Source organism: Salmo trutta, chromosome 14, assembly GCF_901001165.1.
Source record: "Salmo trutta chromosome 14, fSalTru1.1, whole genome shotgun sequence".
NCBI classification, from domain to species: Eukaryota; Metazoa; Chordata; class Actinopteri; order Salmoniformes; family Salmonidae; genus Salmo; species Salmo trutta.
In genome coordinates, this window is record NC_042970.1 from 18,259,182 (window position 1) to 18,279,335 (window position 20,154).

At 41.6% G+C, this 20,154-nt stretch overlaps 1 protein-coding gene across 1 annotated transcript in view; it reads left to right on the top strand.

The window, feature by feature from the left end:
* Positions 1-2,794: 2,794 nt before the first annotated feature.
* The window catches only part of LOC115207542 (E3 ubiquitin-protein ligase PDZRN3-B-like), a 149,918-nt gene continuing 132,558 nt past the window's right edge, over positions 2,795-20,154 (top strand). The window contains exons 1-3 of the mRNA XM_029774706.1: positions 2,795-3,636; positions 9,829-9,915; positions 12,467-12,574. Of these exons, the coding sequence (XP_029630566.1) occupies positions 2,923-3,636; positions 9,829-9,915; positions 12,467-12,574 (909 nt within the window). The 5' untranslated portion in view covers positions 2,795-2,922. The remainder of the gene's footprint in view (positions 3,637-9,828; positions 9,916-12,466; positions 12,575-20,154) is intronic.

Below are 20,154 nucleotides of genomic sequence, written 5' to 3' on the forward strand. Positions count from 1 at the left end.
AAACAGCCACATAAGGGCACGCACACACGCACACACACACACACACACACACACACTTATGGGGATTGGCTAATAGAGTGCAGACTGTCCCTCTGGTTCTATTACAGTAATTAGCCAAAGACCTAGCCTAAGGTATGTACATGTTTGACATGTTTTTCATGCTTCACATACATTTTAAATTATTGTTCTGTATGATATTGTCTGTATCTAGGTTACATTTCTGTATCTACTGTAGGTTACAGTTTTGTCATCTGTCCCCTAGTGTACTCACTGCACTGTGTGAAATAGAAAGACAGCCTGTCATTGTCAACATGAGTGTAAGAGCTGCAGGGTGGCCTACATGCCAGCCAAAACACTTTTAAGAATATCCTCTTTGCTTGTTCTCTCTGTCTTCTGGGATTTTAAGTGTGTGTTTCAGGGGGAAATAAATATGTCACTTGCTATTAAGTGTTCTTCCACCCATTTGTTTTCACAAGTGCTCTGCCCGTCTGAGCCTTCAGCAGTTAGCGTGTGATGTCTCCAAAGTCCTAGTGACATGTCATGCACACCATGGTTATCAGCACACAGCATTTGTTTATACACTGTGTACAAAACATTAGGAATACCTTCCTAATACTGAGTTGCAATCCCTTTTGCCCTCAGAAGAGACTCAATTTCTCAGGGCATGGACTCTACAAGGTGTCGAAAGTGTTCCACAGTGATGCTGGCCCATGTTGACTCCAATGCTTCCTACAGTTGTGCCAAGTTATCTGGATGTCCTTTGGGTGGTGGACCATTCTTGATTCACATGGGAAGCTGTTGAGCATGAAAAACACAGCAACATTGCAGTTCTTGACACACTCTAACCAATGCGCCTGGGACCTACTAACATACCCCATTCAAAGGCACTTAAATGTTTTGTCTTTCCCATTCACCCTCTGATGGCACACATACACAATTCATGTCTCAATTGTCTTAAGGCTTAAAAATCCTTCTTTATCCTGTCTCCTCCCCTTCATCTACACTGATTGAAGTGGATTTAACAATTGACATCAACAGGGGATCATAGCTTTCATCTGGATTCACCTGGCCAGTCTGTCATGGAGAGAGGATACCTTGTCAGTTGGACAACTGAATGCATTCAACCGAAATGTGTTTTCTATATTTAACCCAACCCCTCTGAATCAGAGAGGTGCGGAGGGCTGCCTTGAATGAATTCCACGTCATCGGTGACAAGGGAGCATTTGTTGTTGGGGCTTACCTGTCTTGCTCAAGGGCAGAATGGGTTATGCTGTAACGTGACATTTTCTAAGGCTTTCATTGGCTCTAGGAAGGCGCCAGAAAGTGGAATGATAGCTCTGCAGTCTCTGGGCGAAAAACAGCAGGGGTTTTGGTGAGTGGTCCTTCTGGGAACAATGACACTGAGGCGCTCGTGCACGAGATGACTCCATTTTTTTCTTTCAGTGTTTGAACGAATACGTCGTCGCCCGGTTGGAATATTATCGCTATTTTACGAGAAAAATCGCATAAAAATTGATTTTAAACAGCGTTTGACATGCTTCGAAGTACGGTAATGGAATATTTTGACATTTTTTGTCACGAAACGCACCGGCGCGTCACCCTTCGGATAGTGACTTGAACGCACAAACAAAACGGAGCTATTTGGATATAACTATGGATTATTTTGAACCAAAACAACATTTGTTGTTGAAGTAGAAGTCCTGGGAGTGCATTCTGACGAAGAACAGCAAAGGTAATCCAATTTTTCTTATAGTAAATCTGAGTTTGGTGAGGGCCAAACTTGGTGGGTGTCAAATTAGCTAGCCGTGATGGCCGGGCTATCTACTCAGAATATTGCAAAATGTGCTTTCACCGAAAAGCTATTTTAAAATCGGACATAGCGAGTGCATAAAGGAGTTCTGTATCTATAATTCTTAAAATAATTGTTATGTTTTTTGTCAACGTTAATCGTGAGTAATTTAGTAAATTCACCGGAAGTTTGCGGTGGGTATGCTAGTTCTGAACAAAACATGCTAATGTAAAAAGCAGTTTTTTGATATAAATATGAACTTGATTGAACAAAACATGCATGTATTGTATAACATAATGTCCTAGGATTGTCATCTGATGAAGATCATCAAAGATTAGTGCTGCATTTAGCTGTGGTTTTGGTTTTTGTGACATATATGCTAGCTTGAAAAATGTGTGTGTGATTATTTCTGGCTGGGTACTCTCCTGACATAATCTAATGTTTTGCTTTCGCTGTAAAGCCTTTTTGAAATCGGACAATGTGGTTAGATAAAGGAGAGTCTTATCTTTCAAATGGTGTAAAATAGTCATATGTTTGAGAAATTGAAATGATAGCATTTTTAAGGTTTTTTGTATTTCGCGCCAGGCGCAACCGTTGGATATTGGTGAGGCTAGCGGAACGCCTGTCCATAAGAGGTTTTAAGCATAATGATTATGGCTCTAAAAAAGCTGTTTCATGTGTTTGAAAAAATGCTAAATTCGCCCATTTACAGACTGGGGGCATAGCCCCCATATGGACCACCCCCAAGCCATCCTCACATACTTTGTGTCCCCTTAGATTTTTGGGGTGCATGACACCACTACGTGCAGCCTATTTTTCTTCGTAACTACAATGTAATAATTGCATTAAACGTTTCCTCGATCGAGTTACAATTTAAAAAGCTTAAATAATTTTTCGATTCGTAAATTAGGCCAATTGATGAATGCTTTTCAGTTTGTTGCACGGCTCTTACGGCAGTTACGGTAGAGAATTCCTCCACTTTTTTCCCGAAGAAGTCTCGGTCATTTAGTTAAGACAGTCAGGAGAGTTTGAAGTCAGTCTACAGGATATTCCTCTAATGACAAATTAAAACAACCATTACTCCTACTTCGATCTGTGGGAATCCCGGCGGAGTTTTGGATTTATTTAAAAACATGGGAATTGAGTTGGATCGGTTTAAAGGGGCTGTAGACCCAGATTTTAAATGCAATTTGTGTAATAAAGTTCTAGAAGACCCGCTCACTACTCCGTGTGGTCACGTCTTCTGCGCAAACTGTGTGCTGCCTTGGGTTGTCCAGAAAAGCAGCTGCCCCGTCAAATGTCAAAGGATCTCCACGTCAGAGCTGAACCACGTTCTCCCTCTGAAAAACCTGATTCTGAAGCTGGACATAAAGTGTGACAACCATGCCAGAGGCTGTGAAAAAGTGGTAAAGCTGCATCATCTAGCAGAGCATGCCGAGATGTGCGATTACTCACCGGCCAAATGCAGGAATAAAGGATGCAAGGAGGGACTCAATCTGAAGGACATGGATGCCCATATGCGCGAATCGTGTGATTACAGACCGGTCGGGATATGCGACAGTGGATGTGGCTTGATGCTCATCCACAAAGAGCAAAAACTAAACACCCATTGCTGTTTGAAAGCCATGAAAGCACACAATAGTGCATTGCACGGGAAGGTGGTTAACTTGGACAAAGAGTTCAAGAAGCAATCATTGAAATCAAGCAAAAGAGAGAAATCACTTCTTGCTCAACTCTCCGCTGTGCACAATGAGCTACAAATGACAGCGCTGAAGTATCAGAAGAAATTCACTGAATACAGTGCAAGGATCGATTCGCTGACTAGGACCCTTGTTCCCCCGTGCAAGGTAAGAACTTTTCAAAAAGCACGCTACGGAATATGTGGCTATTTAAAATAGTTACTTTGTTTGTGATTGTCCATAGTTCCGTGTTACCTTTTATCTATAGAGCGCGGGTACTGTCATTATTTTCACATCTGCTCTACTTCTTTCCATTTTCCGTTACTTATGATAGGTTTGTATTAACCAGTTTAAAACTTTAGTGGTCCGATGTCTGCCAGGTTAAATCATTGACCAGATAGACTTTGAGTCTTCTGTGGTCAAACACCGTTGCATTAGGCCTAGTCTACTACTAAATGGCGTTTAATCTCATTTCTAACGACGAATGCGGCTACTTGTAGGTGACAAGTAATGGTCAGAAGTTTGTTTATTTTCCTCAGTTTGCCATACATAGGCTATATAGATTAGATGGGGCTTCCGTCTCAGCGCTAGAAGTCACTACAGACACCCTGGTTCGAATCCAGGCTGTATCACAACCGGCCGTGATTGGGAGTATCATATGGCGCCGCACAGTTGGCCGGTGTAGGTCGTCATTGTAAATAAGAATTTGTTCTTAACTGACTTGCCTAGTTAAATAAATGTCTATCTGCTGCATTTACAGCCAGCTGGCAATCTGGGGGGGGGGGACAAATATTTACTGGTGTTCTGTAGACACGGAGACCCCGGTCACAATTACCTCCACACGGATCCTCCAACAGGGTTAATTGGGACTTTCTGTTTGCAAACGTTGCAATATAGTATTCTGTTGTAATTACATAATAAAGGTGATGTTGTAGTAATAATAATACTAACGTGTTATTTAATCAGGTTGTATTAGTATGACTAGTATTGTATTTCTTCCAAGAAATCAATAAACATATTAATATATGAATATCTTAAATATACACTGAGTGTACAAAACATTAAGAACACCTTCCTAATGTTGAGTTGCACCCTCCTTGCCCTCAGAACAGCCTCAATTTGTCAGGGCATGGCTTCTACATGTTGACTCCAATGCTTTCCACAGTTGTGTCAAGTTGTCTGGATGTCCTTTGGGCGGTGGACCATTCTTGATACACTCAAGAGCTTGTTAAAAACAGCAGTGTTGTAGGTCTTGACACAAACCGTTGTACCTCGCACCTACTACCATACTCCATTCAGAGGCACTTACATTTTTTGTCTTGCCCATTCACCCTCTGAATTGCACACACACAATCCATGTCTCAATTGTCTTAAGCCTTAAAAATACTTTATAATAACCCCTTAATTTACACTGATTGAAGTGGATTTAACAAGTGACATTAATAAAGGATCATAGCTTTCACCTCGATTCACCTGGTAAGTCTGTGTCATGGAAAGATATGTCCTTGATGTTTTGTACACTCAGTGTATATCGCATATATTTATATGCTAGTCAGTGCATAGTTTTTACCATGTTCTATAGCCAAGTCTTGGACTCAGCACAGTGGACATACAATTATAGAGGCCTCCCTTCTGGTCAGCTAGGGAGAGGTTGAAATGTTTATGATCTTGTATAAGTCCATATCAACCCATTGTGGAAGAACAGGTAAGGTACACTACAAGCCTTCAAGCATTCTGAATATAAGGGAACATACACACCAGCCTGGTCTCATAGACTAGATGTAACATAGTAAAGGTAAATCCGGACACTCAAATTAGTATGATATGTTATGTTTGGTATGGCTACATAAGACAGAAGGTTACTTAGTAGGGTGGGTGGGCGTATAACGTGAACGTCTAGCAACCCAAAGATTGCGTGTTTGAATCTCATCATGGACAACTTTAGCATTTGTCACTCGTTTCAGGAAACTAGGCATATGTCGCACATCACTACTTCACAGGAGAGCCATTTAAAAGTACACTTTTTTAATCAAATTGCATTTTTGGGCAGAAATGCCTTCTAGAACAGGTGAACTTTAATGCGCATTCATAACAAACTTTTATGCAATCTGTAAATACGAATACAATTGTTAAATTAGCTTCGGAAAAAGTGAGCAATCTTCCCGCTAGCCATGATTGGCTGAGATAATGAGTGGGCTGGACATGCCGAGAGATGAGTTCGGATTGGTCTGCCATGTAGCACGCTTCTGTCTATAATATGAGCTGGTCAGTATGTGTAGGTAATCCTTTCTAACGCTGCTTTTTTGAAAGATATCGCATAGTAGAACTGCATAAGTGTTGCTCTCCACTTTCTGGATGACCGAATTTTGAAATCAGTGGAATTAGAGTATGATAGCTAAGGAAATTCTGTCGTTTGATTGCAAATATGCTGACGGAGTTAAAAAGAGAACACACAGAAGGCTGTTGTATAAAAAACCTGCCTCCAGATTACATCTTCAAACTAAGGGCAACCATGGCATCTGTGACAGAGAGGGAGAAGTGTCCATCCATGTATACGGGTAAGAGAGTCTACCCAGCTAGCACAGTGGATCTGGGCCAATTCTGGCTGAGTGTCGGGGCACTCGGCTGAGAGTCAGACTGCCGATGTCATGTGGTCTGAGTCTGGGCCACCTTCGGCAGTATTAGTTATGGCTCAAGTGCGGGTATAGAGCTCGGGCCGATTCCAGTGTGAGTTATCTGGCCCAAATGTATATATTACTTGGGGCTTGGGCCGATTGGGGCTACTCTCTGGCAGATGATTACACAGGTTTTTCTTATAATTAACATTTCATTATTTATTTTTCCATATTTTCTCATTGTTTCTGTGATCAAAAATACAATTAACATTTAAATGAAATTCTTTAAGAGTCCTGTGTAGTATTTTTGTATTTTGATACTTTGTACAAGGCATTAAAAACTTAGTGGATGGAGCCTCCCGAGTGGCGCTGCAGTCTAAGACACTGCATCGCAGTGCAAACTGCTTTGTTACAGATGCTGGTTCGAGACCCATGCCGGCTGCGCCCAGGAGACCCATGAGGTGACGTACAATTGGCCCAGCGTCGTCCGAGTTAGGGGAGGGTTTGGCTGGCCATGATGTCCTTGTTCCATCGTGCTGTAACGACTCCTGTTGCGGGTCAGGCGCATGCACACTGACACGGTCACCAGGTGTATGGTATTATCTCCAACACAAAATATTTTTTTTGTGGATGGCACTCCAGATTAAATTTACAAATTTACAAAAAGACCTGTAGTTTAAACCAGCTTTTAGTCTTGAAATCTTTGGTTGTTTTGTACATAGCCTCACACGTGAATCCTTAACGAGATGGGTGGGGCTAAAGCTTAAGAGGGTGTGAATGATGCTGAATGGGTGTAGACAAAGAAGAAGAGCTCTCCAGTAGGTGTACCAAAACATTCAATGGCCATTTTCTCAAAATTACTTTCCCATTGTTCCTAAATTGTAGTGTATGATATACCATTTTCTATCTCTGAGCTTCTACATTTATCCAATGTAAAAAAACACAATTTCAATTTTGCTTCATAAGACTGAATCGAGCCGGTCAGTCACATTTTAACTAATTAGCAACTGTGCAACTACTTACTACTTTTTAGCTACTTTGTAACTACTTAGCATGTTATCTAACCCTAACTTTAACCCTTTAATCTAGCTCCTAACCCCTAACATCTTAACCCCCACCTAGCTAACGTTAGCCACAACAAATTGGAATTTGTAACATATACACATTTATTCGTAACATATCATACGAAATGGATGATGAACATCCACAAATTAATACATACAATACAATACCATACGAAACGTAACATATCATACTAATTGTAGTGTCCCAGGTGCACATTTACTATCTTACGTCTATCCTTGAGTCCAGGTTGAACAGACATGTTACTAGTGGGACTTGTTTAGATCTTTACCTAGTGTTATTGTGTTTTCTCCCCTTGCTTTTGCACTCTTTTAAAATGTGTGCTGCACCCCATTACCACAGTATTACTTGATACACTATCAGATTTGACGACTAACATGTTTTTTCAGCCTGGTACCAGAAAAAGTAAAGAGATTAAGATTACACTTTCAAAACACTTTACAGATTCAGGTTTCTTATTTAGTACTGTCTATTCAATCCTTTGAAATGGCTGCACTGTACAAACTCCGTTAAAGTGGATGAACAAAGAAAGTTGGTCTCCTCCTTGAATCTCTAATCCCTGGAAAACATCTCCAAAGGAATTATTTCTCTAATTATCCATGAAAGAAAAAGAGGAAGCTAGAAAAAAATAACTATGTGGATGATGTGGTTAGTTTAAAAGGCTTTTTCTCTTCAGATTTTTTCTTCAGATTGAGTCAAGCAGTATGAACAGGATTGCTTGGCAGGTAACATCAGTGCACATGTGGCAGTATCTGTGGCTGTATCAAACAGAAAGACACAAGTGGAATTAACTGTTGGAGTCGGGCGACTTGTAGACTGTCGCTGCATTGCAAATCTCAGCGAACCAGCGTCTGTGTTTTTACTTGGGCTAGTTCAGGTCACGTGTTTATCAGATCTTCTGAAATGTATGACTTACTTCAGATTCAGGCTGACATATTTGCTCCCCAATCGACTGCCATAACAGGAGAAATATCAATGGTGACAGGTAACCTCCTTTGACTGCTGGGTTTGAACACAGAATCTCAGCCACATTGAAAAATGTACAGGAAAACACGGCATAGGACAGCTTTCCAGTGCTGCTATACACCTGGCTTCTGACTGACATGGACACTAATACTGACAGTTGTGGCTGTATTGTTGTCTCTACCTTCTTGCCCTTTGTGCTGTTGTCTGTGCAATAATGTTTGTTACATGTTTTGTGTTGCTACCATGCTGTGTTGTCATGTGTTGCGGCCATGCTATGTTGTTGTCTTAGGTCTCTCTTTATGTAGTGTTGTGGTGTCTCTCTTGTCGTGATGTGTGTTTTGTCCTATTTTTTTTTAAATCCCAGACCCCGTCCCCGCAGGAGGCCTTTTGCCTTTTGGTAGGCTTTCATTGTAAATAAGAATTTTTTCTTAACTGACTTGCCTAGTTAAATAAAGGTAAAAAAAATAAATACATAAAAATTGACATAGGTTAGGTGAATGCGAAGCAAGATCAACATTGTCTGCGATGATTGGCGTCTGTCTGTGGGATTAGTGTCTGTCTGGCATGACATGCTCACCCCACTGGTTTTAGAAGTATTCAGTCCTCCGTACACATTGTCTTGTTTCTCAGTTCCTACAGATGTAGGCTATCCTTACAACATATAGTATAAAAGGAAGGGACAATGCTGAATGCATTGACTAACTTGCCTACCCTTCTACTTTCAGTCTTTCTATATTTTTCATATTCTTAGATATGCCATTATCCTTTCAGGAAATAGCCAACAGTTGTTTTGAAACATAGAACTCTGTAGACATGTGCCTACACAACTTGGTCCAGCAGCAGTGCACATTCTTCCATGGCAGACCTACAGTATAGGCTAGTACTCTGCACCTTATCCTGTAGCCTATATGGTAGCCGGACTCAGTCATGACACTGTACATACCGTTAATACCTGCTTTTATATTTAGTCCCTGTATGCTATGGCATTCTCCATACTGGGATGACCTCTGACATGATGGTCCCAGCACCAGTCCCACCCTCTGACTGTCCCCTTAAAAAGCAGATTAAAAGAGCTGACTGCACTGGTTTCTCAGCGTTCCACTTGTCATCCCTCCATTGACAGAGAGGTCTACTGGTGTATTAATACACATAGCAAATGGCTTTTGGAGCAAGAGAAGGAGAGAGTGAAGGAAAAATCCTTAGCCCTTGCTTGAACCAGTCACTTGACAGCTCTTTCCCAGAGAGCTAGCTAAGCCACAGAGAATCTTGATATAGGTCCACACCGGTGTGGTACTAAGATGTGAGAACAGATGGATCTCCCCCCCACCTGCTACCAGCCATGTTGATTACGCTGATACCTTTACATATCCATTTACTGTGTATGGAGTAGCTTGGGGTTCTGCCCTTTTACCTGAGGCTATTTCTATCATACCTCAAATTCTCCATTGACTTCTTGCTCAATTTCATAGATTTGTTCAGTACATTCTACTGCGTCATTCCAAGTTCTTTTTGTGTTGTTTTAAGTGAAAATAAGCACCTGCCCTTTGTCTGCCTGTCTGTATGTCTGTCTGCAGGGAGTTTTATTTTATAATTTTTTATGATTTGTCCAATAATTTATTTTATTCAGTGGTATTTGTTATTTGGGTTGTTAATGACTTCCTGTCCTCTTTCTGTCTCTCTGTCTGTCTGTCCACAGGGCTGGGAGACCAAAAACGTCACAGCTATCCTTCATCGGGAGGGAGGTTCTCTGGGCTTCAACATCGTGGGAGGACGACCATGTGCGGTAGGTTACAAGTGGAATCTCTGGGTTACTGTTTTATCTCATTGATGGTCAGCCAAGTGTCGTATGGGAAATCAGGAATGGAGGCAAATACTTGAACTACGATTAACTATAGTTTTGTGTTTTACTCCTATACCGACATAGCTTGCACACACAGTGCAAGTATTTTTTGGGCTCCCGAGTGGAGCAGCAGTCTAAGGCACTGCATCCCAGTGCAAGAGGTGTCACTACAGTCCTTGGTTCGAATCCAGGCTGCATCACATCCGGCTGTAATTGGGAGTCCCATAGGGCGGTGCACAATTGGCCCAGCATCGTCAGGGGTAGACCGTCATTGTAAATAAGAATTTGTTCTTAACTGACTTTCCTAGTTTAAAAAAAGGTAAAATTAAAAAGTATCTCTTGAGCCTATGTGGATAGATCACATTGTGTTTGTTTAATGGTTAGGTTTAGCGGATTATTTTTTCAGATAAAACTATAATTATTTAAATGAGGATCAAATGAAGTATTATGACTGTGCCCACACTATTGTCCTCTTTAATTGAGGCGACTATGATGACATGGTAAAAACAGAGGTGGTGTGAAGTGGGTCCTCTGCCCTATGCTGATAACCTGTTATGGTCTCTGTGTTTGCTGTCTCACTGTCTTCGCAGACCATTATTAATGATGCCATTGGCTCCCGAGAGGAGAGGGAAGGAATATCACTGCTGAACTGGGATTAGGGCACGTATTCACAAAGATTCTTAGAGTAGAACGACTGATATAGGATCAGTTTTGCCTTTCTAGATAATAATGAATACAGTTATATGGAAAGGGGGGACCTGATCCAAGATTGGCAATCTTACTCAGATACTTTTTAAATTTGGGCTCAGAGCTCAGTTAGAACTGCGTCTCGTATACTTGGAGCATCTCAATCTCTGTACAGAGTAAGCTGGTCCCAGTTCACAGTATCTTTTTTACTGGGAAGAATATGCGCCAAAGTGTTCCACTCAGGGCTGTTGTTCTGTGGTTCATTTAAATTGCTGTGGCGACATGGATTATTACAGTAAAACGTTTTACAGCAGGAAACTATAAAAAGGACCAAACACCAAAAACATTTTTCTTGATTCCATGGTCTTTCCGGTTCCCTTGACAGAACCATGCATCAACCCAAAGAGTTTTGACAGTGAAGAGAAAATGTTTAAGTTATTGCTCATTATGTACATTGAAATATGCACTTTGCTATCAAATGTAAAGAGCTCTTTGTTATTTTTACACCTGGGGAACTGATCTGCGGGCCTACAAAACACAGGAGGCAGGTGAGGGGAGGACAGCTTGTAATAATATCTGGAATGGTGTAAATGGAATGGTATTAAAACACAGAAACCATGTGTTTGATACCATTCAATTTACTCCGTTCCAGCCATTACTATGAGCCCGTCCTCCCCAATTAAGGTGCCACCAGCCAACTGTGCTACAAAAGGGGGTCCCATGCACTCAACTTTTGCTCGAAGTGTCTTTAAGGCTAGAATAACTTCATAAAGAGGTCACCAAATCCTCCACAAGAAACTATTGATTAATGGCGTTTTCACCCTTGACTAGTGTTGATGCGATTCAGAGACAGAGTTAGGTTGGACACCAGGCTGAGTATGATTAAAGGCTGACCTTCGTAGACACTGTAGGGTCTAAGTACTGAGTTTGTCCACACTGTGTCCCCAGGGCAGGGGGATGCATGGCAAAGCATCAGGCCTCTTACTCTCCTGCTGTGACATTCCCTTGGCAATCCGGGCCATTTTTGGGGAAAATGTGTTTGTTTCACAGTTAACAATATGCTGTGATGAGCACGGAAAAAAAGGAAGCAGATCTGAAATAATGAATTGCAGCATTCACACCTTGACTTCTGAGGTTTCTTTTAAGTATTCCATATAAATTTAGCACAGTGTCGCACGACTTGGCAGAGGTACAGGGTTGGTTTGATGTGGTTTTAGGAGAGAGCTGAGAGGGATGTTGGCAGTGCTTTGTTAAGCCAATCGTAGCTCTTACAACTCAGGGGTCACAGCCTCACTGATGGACGCAGAGTAACTCATATCCGTCCAACACATCCATTCAACATTTAGCCCCTCTAACGGGCTGGGTCACAGTTGTATTATCCAGCCCTAGGAAACATGTCAACTGGCAGGCCATTTTGGCACTGGGGCTCTGTGGAGCCCAACATTAAGCCCTGTGTAATGTGCACCTGCAACCACTTGCCAGTCACTACAGACTGTTGAGCCCTGCGGTTAATCGCTGGGTTAACAAGGCTGCGTTGATGTCTCTGACCCTGATTGGTGGGAATGGGTAATGGGAAAACCATTTAGAATTGTCTGCATAATGTCCTCAGGACTTTTGAAAGTAGGTTAGGCAGATTTAGCAAGAGTATTTAAAAGTCATATTTTAAAGTAAATTACAATGTATTGTAATTAAACATTTTTATGTAATCATCTTCAGTAGTTACAACTATTTCTTAATCAATTACATCAATGTGTTATCTGAGATGATCAGAAAATGGGTCATTAACATGGCAGTTTTTTCCCCACAGGACGACCATGATGGCACTTCGAATGAAGGAATTTTTGTATCCAAGATCGTTGAGAAGGGACCAACAGACAAGGAGGGAGGCCTTCAGATCCACGACAGAATAATGGAGGTATGTGACTGACCTTCTGTACCGTTTCGTGTGAAGGCCAAGAACCAGGAGGTGAGGTGGCTTCTGGGGCATTTAGCACGACACTTAGCGTGTGTCCATTTTCTCCATGCTAAGAAATAAACAGAGAGTCTGATGGTGAAAGACGATCAAAACCAGGAATGTTTTTTTTAAAATACAGACACGACAGTAACAGATAAACATTGCAAAACAACTTTGACTATATTTGCAGAAGTTACATGCAGCAAATGTCTCTTATGGTAATCATTGAGACTTTTAGTGAGACAGCACTGTAAATAGAGTTAGACCAACCTGAGCCCAGGCTGTCTATGTTTGCTATAGCTGCTCAAAAGAGGCACTCGTTTACTGACTAGCTGACGAATTCCTTCTGACAGACCTGCTGTGGAGCAGCATCCTCTCGCCTTCATACAAAATCTCACTGTGTAAAGGTCATGTGCTCCCGCGGGTCACTTTTAAGGGTGCACAGAAAACCAACATCACAAAGGTTTATTTTATAGTTCTAGTGTGAACCAGAGGTTGTCACAAAGGATGCATGGAACTCAGATGTTAAGTTTAACTGCATTACTGTATTTGTATTTATTATCAATCCCCATTAGCTGCTGCCTTGGCAGCAGCTACTCTTCCTGGGGTCCAGCAAAATTAAGGCAGTTTATACAATTTTAAAAACATTACAATACATTCACAGACTGTGTGCCCTCAGGCCGCTACTCCACCACTACCTCATATTTACAGTACAAAATCCATGTGAACGTGTGTGTATAGTGTGTATGTTATCGTGTGTGTATGCATGTGTCTGTGCCTATGTTTGTGTTGCTTAACATTCCCCGCTATTCCATAAGGTGTTTTTTTTAATCTAATTTTACTGCTTGCATGAGTTACTTGATGTGGAATAGAGTTCCATGTAGTCATGGCTCTATGTAGTACTGTGCGCCTTCCATAGTCTGTTCTGGACTTGTGGACTGTGAAGAGACCTCTTCTGAAATGTCTTGTAGGGTATGCATGGGTATCCGAGTTGTGCGCCAGTAGTTCAAACAGACAGCTCTGTGCATTCAACATGTCAATACCTCTCATAAGGTATTATCACAAGTAGTGATGAAGTCAATCTCTCCTCCACTTTGAGCCAGGAGAGATTGACATACATATTATTAATATTAACTCTCTGTGTACATCCAAGGGCCAGCCTTGCTGCCCTGTTCTGAACCAATTGCAATTTTCCTAAGTCCTTTTTTGTGGCACCTGACCACGACTGAACAGTAGTTCAGGTGCGACAAAACTAAGGCCTGTAGGACCTGCCTTTTTGACAGTGCTGTCAAGAAGGTAGAGCAGAGCCTTATCATGGACATACTTCTCCCCATCTTAGCTACTGTTGTAGCAATATGTTTTGACCATGACAGTTTACAATCCAGGGTAACTCCAAGCAGTTTAGTCACCTCAATTTCCACATGATTTATTATAAGATTTAGTTGAGGTTTACGGTTTAGTGAATGATGTGTCCCAAATTCAATGCTTTTAGTTTTAGAAATATTTAGGAATAACTTATTCCTTGCCACCCACTCTGAAACTAACTGCAACTCTTTGTTATGTGTTGCAGTCATTTCAGTCACTGACATGTATAGTGTTGAGTCATCCGCATACATAGATACTCTGGCTTTCCTCAAAGCCAGTGGCATTTCATTTGTAAAGATTGAAAAAGTAATGGGCCAAGACAGCTGCCTTGGGGAATTCCTGATTCTACCTGGATTATGTTGGTGAGGCTTCCATTAAAGAACACCCTCTGTGTTCTGTTAGACAGGTAACTCTTTATCCACAATATAGCAGGGGGTGTAAAGCCATAACACATAAGTTTTGACAGCAGCAGACTATGATCAATAATGTCAAAAGCTGCACTGAAGTCTAACAAAACAGCCTGCTCAATCTTTTTATCATCAATTTCTCAGCCAATCATCAGTCATTTGTGTAAGTGTTGTGCTTGTTGAATGTCCTTCTCTATAAGCATGCTGCAAGTTTGTCAATTAATTTACTGTAAAATAGCATTGTATCTGGTCAAATGCATTTTTTTCCAAAAGTTTACTAAGGGTTGGTAACAGGCTGATTGGTGTGCTATTTGAGCCAGTAAAGGGGGCTTTACTATTCTTAGGTAGCGGAATGACTTTTGCTTCTCTCCAAGCCTGGGGGAACACACTTTCTAGTAGGCTTAAATGGAAAATATGGCACATAGGAGTGGCAATATCATCTGCTATTATCCTCAGTAATTTTCCATCCAAGTTGTGAGAAACCGGTGGCTTGTCATTGTTGATAGACAATAATCCTTTTTTCACCTCTTCCACACTAACTTTACAGAATTTAAAATTACAATGCTTGTCTTTCATAATTTGGTCAGATATACTTGGATGTGTAGTGTCAGCATTTGTTGCTGACATGTCATGCCTAAGTTGCTAATCTTGCCAATGAAAAAATCATTAAAGTAGTTGGCAATATCAGTTGGTTTTGTGATGAATGAGCCATCTGATTCAATGAATGATGGAGCTGAGTTTGCCTTTTTTCCAAGAATTTCATTTAAGGTGCTCCAAAGCTTTTTACTATCATACTTTATTTCATTTATTTTTGTTTCATGGTGTAGTTTCTTCTTTTTATTCAGTTTAGTCACATGATTTCTCAATTTTCAATAAGTTTGCCAATCGGTTATGCAGCCAGACTTATTTGACATTTCTTTTGCCTCATCCCTCTCAACCATAGCATTTTTCAATTCCTCATCAATCCACAGGGATTTAAGTTTTTCCAATTATTTTTTTAATGGGTGCATGCTTATTAGCAATTGGACTAAGCTATTTCATAAATGTGTCAAGTGCAGTGTCTGTTTGCTTCTCATTACACACCACGGACCAACAGATATTCTTTTAACATAGGAATCACGACAAAAGTTCTTATACAGGCCCAGCCTTTGGAACTTTGGTTTTCCAAGATATGGCTACTATTTTGTGATCACTACATCTGATGGATCTGGATACTGCTTTCAAGTAAATTTCTGCAGCATTAGTAAAGATGGGATCAATACATGTAAGCCGCAAGATGACAAATGTTTCCCTACAGCCGTCATTGTCAGACCTCAGACACATATTCTCAGAGCAATGACTAGATGTTTGTGTTTATCCATTGAAATATGTTTTTTAAAAAGTGTGCATCAAGACTAGATTGATAAACTACTATTATCTGTCCTGTAGTTCTTCCACTTACTCTAAGATAAATCCTTGAGTTCTGAGCAAGCATCACATTTTCGCATTAAGTAAGCATTGATGCTTGATAGATGGGAGATTTGTACGAAAATGTAAGCTACATGCTCGGATTTGTAGTTACTATGCATCCCTCTAACCATATCTTGATCCTTGGTATTGACATGCATACGTTTTAATGTTAGCACCAGAGAGACAGATACTGTACAACAACCTATCCCTCAACAGTAACCACTTCAAGCAGCAGTAACAAGTGGCTGAAATCCCACTGTTCGTTAAGATATATCATAAGCTCCCTTGACAATAGACCGATTTAAGCCACCAAAACCGACAGCAGTTCACTTGGCGCCTAGTGATTTAAGACCAATGCGGCCTCCAAGTGGCCTTGTTGCCTGTTCTGTAAGGAGAGATTTGTTCATGTGCTGTGTGGCTGTCAGTGTGACTTACTGGGAGAAGGTGTGTGTGTGTGTGTGTGTGTGTGTGTGTGTGTGTGTGTGTGTGTGTGTGTGTGTGTGTGTGTGTACTGAGCCATCTGAGAACACCTCTATAGGATCCTGCTATGCTCAGTTTATAGCCATTCGTCGTTTATCAATTAAAAGAAAGCACATTTAGCTTAAGGACGATATTGGACCCACATTGGTGTTTTTTGTCTCTGTATTGTCGTCGGCCTAATGGGGGAGAAGTCACAGAGAGGAGTGGGTAGAGCATTAGGAGAACAAGGACATGCAGAACCTCAGGACAAGACGAGAAACCAAACCGATCCAATTAATAATACTCATTGTGTACACTGACGGTGCATGGTTGCTGTATCCCTGGGTGCTTTTCATTTGATAGGGAATCTGATATCAGAGGTGGTTTAAGTTTCTCAATCTCAACAATCCTCTTTGTTACAGCTAAGCAGAAAAAAGTATCCTTTCATATTTTATAAGGCACAATAGTTCAGTTTTGTTTCCTACCTGGGGTGATGGAGGTCTCAGTGGGACCAAGTGATGAACTGAGGGGGAAAATGAATAGCAAGAACCCACCGGCAGTTCCGTGTACTGTACTCCCAACCCAGTGTGGCTAAACCAACAGCCTGTAGCCTCATCCTGCTCCGCTCGCTGTGTAGGGCCCTGTGCACAGCTGGAGCAGGCATTTTTAAACCTGTGCCACCGGAACCCTCCCGGTACTGCCTCGTCTCTCCCACAACTCTTCTCTTTAGTGCTACTTTTCTCTACTTTAAGGTTGGATGCAACGTGATTCATTTTGAATGGTTGTTTGTGGATGTAGCACGTTTATGGGGGGTGGCAGGTAGCCTAGTGGTTAGAGCGTTGAGCTGACAAGATAAAAATCTGTCTTTCTGCCCCTGAACAAGGCAATTAACCCACTGTTCCCCAGTAGGCTGTCATTGTAAATAAGAATTTGTTCTGAACTGACTTGCCTAGTTAAATTAAGGCTACATTTATTCATTTCCTGGCATATTGGTATGTAGGCTATGTGTAAGTTGAAGATCTAGTTTAAGTCAGGACTGTAATCCACATGGTATGTAGCGTTCTGGTTGTATTGTGATAGTTTTGGCTTGACTTTCTGCTCAGATTCTCAATAAAAGACTGGCGGACCTGGCTCACCTGACAGCCATCAGGGTGTCACTCATCATGCTTTTACCATTCTGATTTCATTGTCCCTATCCCCTTTACAGTTGGGCCTGCACAAGAGAGATGTGAGATCCAACAACTTTAGTGCTTACTCATCACCACCAACAACACCCTCCTACCATTTACATTGCCTTTGGAAATTAAAGCCCTTTTTTAATGAACACCATATGAAAGTAGATAATCTAAAAGCAGATAATGTGGATCACCATTCATGCATCCCAAAAAAGTCCCAGTGCCTTGCCTTGCTGCGGGGATCAGCTGGCCTATTTGGAGCCATGTGGAACTAAGACAGAATAACAAGTTCAACTGAGGAGGCAAAAGCACTGGGGTCAATTCTTTCATAGGAAAACACATGGTGTGGTGTTCCATCTTCCCCCTGTGAAGGTTGTCGTTCCAGGAAGTATACATGGATGGGGTGGCAGGTAGCCTAGTGGTTAAGAGCGTTGGCCAGTAACCGAAAGGTCACTGTTTTGAATCGCTAATTGAAAAATCTGTCAATGTGCCCTTGAGCAAGGCACTTAACCCTAATTGCTTCTGCAAGTCGCTCTGGATAAGAGCGTCTGCTAAATGACTAAAATGTAAATGGTCTTGGCATGTTCCTCGGTAACAGCCTCTTCGTGGGGGAGTGTGATGGCAGATGTCCCTCCTCTGCAGCGCTGCTAATACTTCAGCCTGGGATGAATCAGCTCATGAATGCCTCCTTGTTCAGCACACACATTTTCTCATAACCTGGATCTGTGTTTGCTTTCGCTCGCTCTCTCCACAAGTTGAATATCTGGTTCAGAGTGGATGTGTTTGCCTGAGAAGATTTAATACATAGGTTTATTTAAATTAAACTCATGTGGCTCGGTATAGGCAAAGAGAGCTCTGTGTTGTGGACATTATCTCGACAGGGGGACTTAGTTTAGTCAATGTTTTCACATTTGCCTTAAAGTGAGATGCTGTAGTAGATGTAAGAAATTGTATTCAAACATGTTTAACTCTTGAGGTTTTCCTCTTTCTTTTTTATTTTACAGTTGCCTAGCCATCTGCCTGCACATTTCATGTAGCCCTAGTCTCTCAGGGCTAGATCTTCACATTGACACACCACACATTGTTAGTGCTTATAAAAGGAAATGTGTGCTTTGCTGTTTTTGTCTGCAAGAAATGTCTCCGGGTGTTTACTCATGCCTCAAATGTTATGCTGAATCTTAGCCCCGTTGTCTGCAGGACTAAACCAATGTCACAATCCCAAAATGACTGTTCCTTATCTCTCAGAGAATGGAGTTGTTGTTTTTGTAGGAATCCAAGTGCAAGAAGGGGAGGAGAACGAGGACGCTGAGGCTTCAGTTGTAAATGTCACCTTGTAAATCCTCTGCGAACACTCTCAGGTCATGAAGGTTGAACAACAACGACTACTTTAAAATAAACTGACATTGAGAAGAAACCAGTTGTAGTCTTGGGAGGCCATGTCATTGCCAGCAGATATGTGTCCAACTTTAATTGTGGCAGAAATGTAAGCTGTAGTCAAGAACTCACACAGGGCTGTGGAGTCATGCTAAAGTCTGTCTAATGTCAAAATAATAGAGTCCACTTTAGTTTTGTCATTGTTTTCACTTGCTTGGTGACTCTCTCTCTCTCTCTCTAGCCTGTTTTACTTTGGCTATCTACTGACTGCCATTTTGTACCCGCTTATAATCCCATATCAGGATTGTTTGAAGGATAGGTGACTAGAAAACAGACTGCTATTCATTTGGACAATTATGTGACCTAGTCCGGTTAGATGGGGGGAGGTGACACCTTCGTTCAAGGTCTGGCATTTTGTGGGTCACGCCAGAGCAGTCCTTCCTTATCTCCATGTGACTGCTTTGCTGTAAGGTTACTCACGGTGCACCACTTAACACCCCATAACTCCCCAGAGCTATTTTAGTGGCAACTCACCGGCCAGACCTTCCTGGTGCTAAATGGCAGCCTGCCCGCATGGCCAGGAGTTGTGAATGGTGGCTGGTAGAATTGTTTAGTGAGTTGTGGAAGAAACAAAGCATGCATGTTGATGAGGCCTAATTCTGTCTGAAGTCCTGTTAGCATTTCTCCCGCTTACATTTTACATTGGTCATTTAGCAGACACTTATCCCGAACGATTTACAGGAGAAATTAGGGTTGAGTGCCTTGCTCAAAGGCACATTGACAGATTTTTCACTGAGTCGGCTCAGGGATTTTGTATGTTACCTGAAATTGTATTTAAAAAATGAGTGAACCTTTCAAACTTCGGTTAAAAGGATTTAGGGATTTTCGTCACTTGTATTTCAGCTTAAATGTTTTGATTCAGTATTCATTGACTAGAATGAGATGTACTCTCCCGCTAAATAAAGGTTAAATAATTCTTTATTCATTTTTTTCCCCCTCAGAGGGACAGAATGCCAGGTCCGACAGCATGGCGTGGGCGGTCCATCCTGACTGTCACTAATAAGTTGTCACAGCACATGGCATCTTGGACAGGACATGTGTCACAAGTTCCCAGGCGTTATTTCTGACCCAGAGGCTATGAGGAACAGAAATGGCAGTTATTTCCCTAAGGGGGATCACATGTTGTTTGGCATCCCGAGACAAGAAGCAGGCCTTTGTCAGGGCCTTTATTGGATTCAGGCCCCCGTGCAGTCGGCCGGCTCCTCTCTCTCTCGGTCTCTTGCGCTCTCTCTCACTCTCTGTTTCTCTCTTA